Source organism: Struthio camelus, chromosome 18 (assembly GCF_040807025.1).
Source record: "Struthio camelus isolate bStrCam1 chromosome 18, bStrCam1.hap1, whole genome shotgun sequence".
Taxonomy (NCBI): Eukaryota; Metazoa; Chordata; class Aves; order Struthioniformes; family Struthionidae; genus Struthio; species Struthio camelus.
In genome coordinates this window covers 12,460,856-12,469,953 of record NC_090959.1, presented here as the reverse complement: position 1 = coordinate 12,469,953, position 9,098 = coordinate 12,460,856, and the positions used below count along the sequence as shown (strand labels likewise).

General features: G+C 35.7%; 1 protein-coding gene across 2 annotated transcripts in view; it reads right to left on the bottom strand.

Moving 5' to 3' along the window:
• Positions 1–984: 984 nt before the first annotated feature.
• The window catches only part of RTF2 (replication termination factor 2), a 30,629-nt gene continuing 22,515 nt past the window's right edge, over positions 985–9,098 (bottom strand). The window contains exons 6-9 of one of the 2 annotated variants that reach the window (XM_068912842.1): positions 8,311–8,424; positions 6,196–6,250; positions 6,025–6,117; positions 985–3,315 (exon numbers count right to left, since the gene is read on the bottom strand). In XM_068912842.1, coding sequence (XP_068768943.1) covers positions 3,131–3,315; positions 6,025–6,117; positions 6,196–6,250; positions 8,311–8,424 — 447 coding nt within the window. In that variant the 3' untranslated portion in view covers positions 985–3,130. Of the gene's footprint in view, positions 3,319–6,024; positions 6,118–6,195; positions 6,251–8,310; positions 8,425–9,098 lie in introns of both variants that reach the window. The other variant, XM_068912841.1, reaches the window with a different exon arrangement.

The window sequence follows — 9,098 nt, the reverse complement described above, 5'->3', positions numbered from 1 at the left end:
GGGCAGGTTCCACATCACAAAAAAAATCTCACTATTATACAACTGACATTAATTGGATCCTTTTTATACTCTTCAGAAGAGAAGCCAAGGCTTCAGCTTCATGGAAACAGAACTAACTGTTCTGTGAACTCCTCAGACAGACACATGGATAACATGCTGTGGAGACTTATGGGGCATCTCAGAAATACAGAAACTTCTGTAACTTCTGCAGTCTTCAACTTTCACCAGCATTCAAATTCACCTACATTAAAATAAAATTGCTCTCCCCCACAAAAAGAAAACCACAACAAAGCAAGCATCCTCAAGCAAACTATTGCTTGAATCTATTAAAACTCGCCAAGTCAACGTTCCAGTCTCAACTGCCTAACCCAGGCTGCCAACAACAGAAGCGTCATTTTTTTGCTCTTCTATTTTACCCTAACAAAAGCCAATTGTGGTGCTGAATTGCATCACATGCCAACAGTATATCACATTCCTTCACAGCTGTTTTTTGCAAAGGGAAGGAAAAGACCTCATCCGCACTGACAACACTTCTATAAACCATAAACATTTTAAGAAATCCATCCACAAAGTCAGGATGGTAAACTGCCAAACAAAACCTTTCCTAACGAAGTGGCGTAGCAGAAACTATCAATTCCAGATAAAAACGTTACGTGTATATGAAGAATCAGTTCGCTAATAAAATCACAACAGTCATGAACTGATTTTAAAGGTCAAAAAAAGAGGCGCTACTGTGCACCAGTGACCAGGAAAGGCTGTTACCAAGTGAGCAAACTGGATTTTACCTAACATATTATCAAGGAAAGGGAAGTAATATTGTGTATTATATTTCCTCATATTCTTTAGTAAAGTAACAACTGAGCCAAAAGCATTAAGTTAATTCCCCTTAAGATTTATAAGTGATCTAAATAAAAGAAAAATGCACTCCTACAAAATACTATTAGAAATTTAACATGTACTGTCAAAACAGAATTACACTTCAAATAAAGGCACTGCCACTGTATATCTTTTATTGCAGTAATTCATTATCTGTAACTAACAAATAATAAAGAATAATAATAAAGAAAAAAGAAATACAAGACAGGGAGAACAAAGCCGATTACTAGACATGCATATAAAATGTGACTAAGTGCTTCCTGGAAGCTCAAGTAAACCTCAAACTGTTTGATGTGATGTGTAGGTGCATTCACATCTTTGGAAAACAAAAATGCTTACCACCACATAAATTCTACAACAAGCCAATTTTTAATTATATCTATCAAAATAATAATAAAATCCCCACAGTTTCATTCAACATTTGAATCATGAAGACCACCCACGCAAGTATAAACACATTTGAATTTCCAATTAACTATTGCCAATTATAAATTGGGACACTTTTTTAAAAATAAATTATGAGGATAATTAATCATTTTCACACAAAAAAGTAACAATGTAACATCATGCAGTGGTTTTGAAAGCCTCCTTTTTTTGCCCTTCTATTCTGGTTAGTTTGAATCAAGATTATAAAAGCAGATTTTAATTTAAAAAGAGGAAGAAAGGAAGGTGAAAAGCTCCCAGCCTCCCCTCTGATCATGTCATGCAGATATTACTGGATTCAAATATTATTAGCCTCAAAACTATTGCAATGCAACACTAACACTTTAAAAGGATTTCTGTGTTTGAAAAAGTCTAAGAACAAAAGGGCCAAAAAAAGTCCACGATAACACATGATGACTAAAATTAAGAAGTTATTCTGTTCTAATACTGGCAAAATGAACATTTGTATATCTGTTCAGCTTAACATGAAGTGTTATGGTTATATGACAACAGTAAATTTTATGCAACTCAAAGTTGCAAGGATAACAGGCATCAATATAGAAGCAAAACTGGTACTGTAGGAAAATATAACACACTTTGCATCTTTCTGTAACAAGAAATTAAGTCAAATAGTTGTTTTCTGTTAAGAATTTTATGTCAGAAAATAAAAAAATGTGTACTACAGATGTTCTGAAAGCAGCACATTTCAGTTGCCTGCAGAATGAGAGAAACGTTCACAGAAGCTAATTTCAGCCTTGAAGGGTTCCCTCCATCAGCTGCCAGTGGGTTTCTGACTCCTGTGACACTCATGCCAAATCCTTTCTCCTTAAGAAGCCAGTTCAGATCTGCCTGCCATTCTGTTCTGTTACAAGACATAATTTTCCCTCCCCCGTGCAAATGTTCATACTCTTCATTTAAGCTGAAAAGCCTGAATTCAGGTCAGAATGGCAAATTCCTCCTCTGACATGCACACAGAACCTCACTGTTTCAGCAGAAGAGGAAGGAAGCTCATGCTTTTGTTCTTCTCTATTATGAACCTCTAACAAAAGTAGGACAGCTTAGACCTGATGCTTTCAACTTTAAAACAAACAAATATCACTAACAACAAAATCCCTAAGCTTTTTGGGGAAAAATAGCCATGTAATTATGGACCCATATTTATATATAATGATCTACAAGTATATATCCTGTTAGTAAAAGCAAACTACAATAATATGTACAATAAGAATATTTTACAAACATTTCGAAGATGGCTACGCTTTCCTATATTCCATCAAGAGGTACATTACTTGAAAATGTACCTCCAGAACGTTTAAGAAATGCATACTCGTTCTATTGAGGGCCCAGGTAGCTAGCAAAACAAACAAAGTATTATTGCTCTTCTTATTGTCAGAAAGTTTCAAAAAGTTTAGATTTCTGGACTACCAGAATGAAAACTGCAATTACAGCTTCAGCAAATATCAATAGCAGGTAACATTAGGCAGATCCTCCTAGCCTCTCTCTCCACTACTGAGGACACTGTCTAGTGTCCTCACTAGAGTGACAGCATCAACCCAGGGGAGAAAAAAAAAAAATCAATTTTATGTAAATAATCTCTCATTTTACAATGAGGTTTCCTCATAGAACACAGATTTTGATCATCTATCTCTTATTTAATAGAAGCTGCAACTGACACAAGCTCATTAGCTATTCACAGGTTTATAAACAACTTGCAAACTGAATAATTCCAGATAACATCAGATTACAACAGATGTTCTTTATCAGAGTTGTACAGAAAAAGCCTTGGGGAAGGAAAGTAGTAATGAACGTTACAATCAGGCACATCATTGTTTCAGAAATAGTATGCTGTGTGAGTAATCCAGTTGGAACACTCTTCCTTTGAGCGTTTTGCTGAGCTGTGTGATGTAAAAATAGATTTGTACGCCTCAGATTTCTCCTCACTGTCTGCAATGGATCTCTTCGTGGTACTGGAAGAACCTTTACTGACTTTTCCTGGTACAGATGAACTTCCATTATCTGCTAAAGAAAAAGCAATAAAATGAAGCATGCATAACAACCTACAATTGACAAATGCATTTAAATCAAAATTGATAAATCAAAGTAGTTAAAAAATAATGTGTACAGGAATGAAGTATATAAATTTATTCAAGACTGACTCTCACAAACATTTCTCATAATGGAACTAAAAAGAAAACATGTTCCTAGCTTAGAGAATTTGCTCTCAAAATGCATTATGGAAATCTTGGCGAGATTCTTTCCTGCTTGTGGAAACTCCTTGCACTGCAATTCAGTACTGACAACATTTATTCCTTTATGTCAGAAATGGCTCCGAACTCCAGTCTTAAGAAAGAAACATGAAAGCATTCCACCACCCTGAACTATTGTTTGAAAATTAGCTAGCAAATGACAAAAGCTAAACTTGTGACATGCTATCCTCAGGGAATCTATCTACTCCCTTTATTCTTTGCAAAGTCATTTATAAGCAATAACAATGGTCTCCATCATTTTATATTTGGGACAGGAAAATGCCCATCCCATTGTTTCTGATGCCATCTCTCTCAGTGTTTTTATCTACTGCTATATAAAAAAGAAACCCTGTTTCTTACCAACTACTTAATCTTCTCCAAAGTAAAAGGACAGTATTTTTAAAAGTACATGCCATGTCTCTTGAGCAAAGACACAAATACACAGAAGTCTGCAGAAACTCTATACATTTAGCATAATTCAGGCACAACTGCATGGAAATAGCTAGTAGGGGGCCTGTCTGAAAATGCACTTAACTGATTTGTGCACGCAGTCATGGGAATTGCATGCATAATCGTTAAGTCATAAAGAATCATAACCTTTTTTATCTTTGGAGAATGTTGTTCTTAATGCCACTTATCTGTGTCTGTAAAGAATTATCAAACTTTGGATTAGAAAGAATTAATATGTGTACTGGAAGCCCAGAAACCTTAGGGTGCCATGTTCACAAATTAATTCCTATGCTACTTGCATTCCACTGCCCATCTCCTCCTCTCTCCATGGATTTTTCTTTATTTCCCCTCTCTCCTCCTTTTTCCCTGCCAGTTTAGCAACACAACAGCTGTCAGAAACATAAGCCAATGACCTGACATGTCAAAAGGGATATTTTTTCCTTCACATAACACTCTTGTAAAAGAAAAATGTCAAGCATTACTAGAATCACTATGTTCCTAAGCACCTATAAGCAATTATAATAATCTTGAATGAAATATTTTTAAAATAAAAAGACAGACAAGTTTTATTGTATTTTTTAAATAAAACCAGACAGTAGGTGGAAGGTAAGACATTTCTAATGGAAATTCTCTCAGCTTCTCAGATAGTTTATAGGAAGTTTATCATTTTACTATTCTTAAACTCTTCAAATAAATTGTATAGCCTTTTTCTGTGCTTATAACGCACACAATTGAGTACTTCACCATGAAACTCTGACTGACCTTAAAAAACTATTTTTACTGCTCTGGACGAAAGCGTCAGTAGGAATTGGAGACACGCAGATATTACGTAATATGTATTACCTAAAGAGATGGCACCATCATTAGACTAAAAGACAGCCATGTTTAATCATAGTTGCATGACTACTGTAGATATATCAGCACATCCTGCAGTTATATTCCACTGCTAACAGTGACACACAGCACATCAGTAGCTAAAATGGTGCACTAAAAATAAAGTCATTAGCTTGGGACGTTTTAACGCACTTCATTGAACTAGACTGCCAAAAAAGATTTTTTGCCCATCCTCATTTGTACTTAAAAGAAACTACTAATTCTCCTAATCTACCTTCTTACCAATAAAACAAATACACCAACCCCCTGACTATCGGTACCAGTAAAAATCTCTTTCCCCATCAACTTAAAGCACAGCAGTACTGGAATGACAGATAAACAAGTCTGCCTTGTCTCACAGTGGAAGAAAATGCTGTACTGAGAAGTGTCTATGGTTTTTATTAGTTTTCTCTGATACTGCAGCATTTGCAAGTTATAAACAGGAGCAAATATCCTGTTTTAAGTGTTTTATGAAAGGAAAACAAAAAGGCAGTCCCTACTCTGTGCAGCATTTAATCAAAGTATAGGACAAAGGATACCAGCTGGGACACAGGCAAACAGGGGGAGAATATGGAATATCTGACAAAAAGTATTCCTTGCACACTTCCAGCATAATCAATTTTGTTGATTTTGGAGATACTAAAGCAAAGCTCTTTTTTTAAGAGAAAGTTAAAGCTGAAAGGATACACTAAAAGCAAAAGAATACACAAGGAACAGTAATGTGGTTAAAATGAAAAGCAGCCTTTAACTTCTTTTTTAAGTGGGAGAGACTAAAGCAAATAATTTAAAAAAAACTCTTAAATGTTAGTGTTCTCCAGACCCAATTCATGGTGTTTAATCAGTTTCAGAATGAAGTTATGTAAGTCAGTAAATAAGAATCAAAAAGGAAATTCCTTCTGTGTTCTCATAGCTGTGCTCATGTGTACAAAGATTACACTCAAAACATACCTATGCATTTGCAAAGTTCTAGCCTGAGAAGTTCTTCACGCAAACTGTGGTACCATAACACAATTTTGGTCATAAAGAGAGAGAGTGATAGGGTAGCTTCTGAAAATTCTAGTATACAGTAGCCAGAAAAGGATCTTTCTTACAATATTTTTCAAAGCAGAACCATTTGTTAACTTTTTCACAGTTAGATCGAAGTATAAACACCAACCTGAGCTTTTGGTGAATATAATCTGCCTCTTTTCTCTAGAAGTGGAATTGATACAATCTTTTCCATTCTTAACCTTTGATGGACCTGGAGACTCTATAAGAGAAAAAAGTGAAATCATGAATCTGTTTAATGACTCAGAAGGGCACACATAATTTGCAGCTGTGAAATTACCTTCACTGGTATCTTGCTGAGAAGTTGATTCTGCTGACTTGCATTTCTTTGATTTCTGAAACAATACAAGCAGAAAACTGGTAATATACTGAAAAGATACACAATGCCAAAATTGGAGCTGCGTGTCTATCAAATACATTTGCTGCTTTTTGTTTTTTATGCAGTGGAACTATATCTTCCATAATACTTCTCCACACATTTGAAACTATTTCCCTGTGGAAAGATAATAACCTTGGAAACAATGAAGACACCTTAAAGACAAGCGCCCAGGCTGAAATTAAGCTGTCTGAACGCGATATTTTGGTCTGTACCCCTCTTTTTTTTTTTTAATCGTTAAGATAATCTGATATTCTGAACTGACGTGGCAGGACACTAAACTGTAAGACATTAAACAGGACACAGATACCTGTAGTCAATAAAGACAGTTTAAAATAAAAATCTTTTGCTTGCTTGCTTGTGAAGAAAAGGTGCATAGAATAGTTAATGTGGATTTTTTAAAACCATCTGCGGACCAGATTTTCCAAGTCCATTTATGTGTGTCCAAGTTAAAACAAACAAACACACACACACACACACACACACACATATATATATATATATAAAATAACCAGCAGCAACAACAGGAATCCCATTACTGCCCTTGATTATGTAAAACACCTTATTGAAAAAGATGTATTAAAACAGCCACTGGCATTATCATCACAAAAGCTGATTCAGTACACATGCAGAATGGTGTACATATTTCAAAAAGGCTGCACAAATTCAATGAAAATAAATATCTTAAATATCTTTTATGAACTAGAGGAATCCATGCTGTCAAGAGTATGATTAATCCTGAGGAAACAAATGCTATATCATGTTATTGCAGAGCTTAGCCAGAAGATGGTGGTAGAGGGTTACTAGTCTAAAAGCAGACTTGGCTCTCCTGGTGTTCTTGAGCGTATATGAAAAACCTGTTGGTACCATGGACAGGTTTGTTAAGAAAAGTTACCTTCTAGCATCTAGTATCTGAATTATGAGGCATTTGCAGACACATATATATATATATGTATGTATGCATGCATATATTATATCTATTTAACTACATGGAATATATAACACATTTGAACTTGAATAATTTTTTTATGCTAGTGATGGCTATACCGTCCTTATGCTTTGTCTCATGGTCATAAAGAAAAGGAATTTGCATTTCCTGCTCCAGCTACAGTAGGTCCACTTAGACTGTTCCCCTAGTTGAAAGGGGAAGATGAGGAAGAAGTCTGAACAGCAGCACCAGCAGAGCCAAAACCAGAGATTGTCCTCTGGTACGGGGGCTGGAGCTGACAGATCTCAGATTAGAACAAATCGTGGCACTGACAGCAGTGAAGACTGGTTCTAGTTGCACAAAGATCACTTGGTGCAGCAAGGGAAGGCAGTACTGCAAAAGGCACCAGAACTTGAGGACAAAATACACAAGTCCTGCTAAGAGATTAACCAAAAAAAGGTTCCCCCCCCCCCCCCCCCCAATAAAGGCAGATAAAAGTCCAAAGACCAGAGCATAATCTCCTCTGGTGTGCCACCACAAACAACTGTGCTGTCACATTAAGACGCAGAAGTGCTCAGCAATCTTTGGTACTTCTTCTCTATCTTGTAGATAGAGAAGGAGCTGGGAACTAAATCACCTTTCAGACTATTCCAGATCATTCTAGCCAAAGCCACAGGCAGACCTAATCTACAGCAAGGGCTACCTTCCTAACAAAAATGGAGTGCAGTGATCACTATTTTTGGGGTTGATTACTCATCTCCTGGGATCTGCAGTATTTTATCTCCAAATCATCTTTAAAGCCCTTTTACATATTCAGTTACAAAGTACTGAAAAGAAGAATGAGAAAACCATCTGAAAAGACAGCATAAGATTTACAGTATTGTCCTCCCATTCTTAAACCAGAAGTAGCAGGGCAATCTTGTGAGAGTGAATTTTACTTTTAAAACTAGCACTGAAGGACAGTGCAGGTTACTGAGTAAATCCTGCAGTCTATATGTAAAGGTTAGCAAAAAAGGCTATGTGATCTAATAGAAGTTTTCATTACAGATAAGAAGTACTGCAATTGTTTTCAAACAATATAAAAAGATTACCTTTTCTAGTTTACTTTTAAGTCTTCTATCCTCCATCCTTTTCTTCAATATTTCCACATCTTCTTTATTACCATTAAGGATAATCACATCTTCCTCTTGAAAAGGAACCCCACACTTCAAGGCAAAAAAAGACAAAATCAGTAATTTTTCAAGATCTTTATGTTGGTGAACCTTTGTTAAAAGTAATCCTGTGTTTAAAATCTCCAAGGAGTTCTCCATACCTTCCCTTTGCCCTTTTCTTCATCTTTTTCAACAGTAGTTCTTTTTTAATACAGTCTAATACAGCTGCTCACTTAAAATATCAGGGGGAAAATCTCAGTAGTTTTTATCACTGAGCACAGTAATTCCGAATGATAGTATTCCTCTTCGAGGAAAGGAGAAACACTTATTTTAGTAATGAATCGTGAGCTTTGGTAACCACATTTACAAGCAGCTCACATATCCATCTGCATAGCACAGTCTAAAAGAAGTTCAGAAGCATTCCGGGCAAAAAGGCTATGGAAATTGCATATTTATTTCACACAGTCCTTCGTGAATGACATTCTTAACTGATTCTTTTTCTTTAGGCTCTTCAGGTTCCACTGTATATTTTCTGCTCATGGGTTCTTAATTCTTCTAGCATAAGAAGTACAGTGATGAGATCAAAAAAAGTAGTCCTAACTAGGAACTACTCAAGTTTGCTGAGTAGTTCCCTAGCTGAAAACTGAAACTAAAAAAACTAAATAAAGTATTTTGTCTTTTTTTTTTTAATTTATGAATGCATGTGATTAAAATGCAAACATTATGCT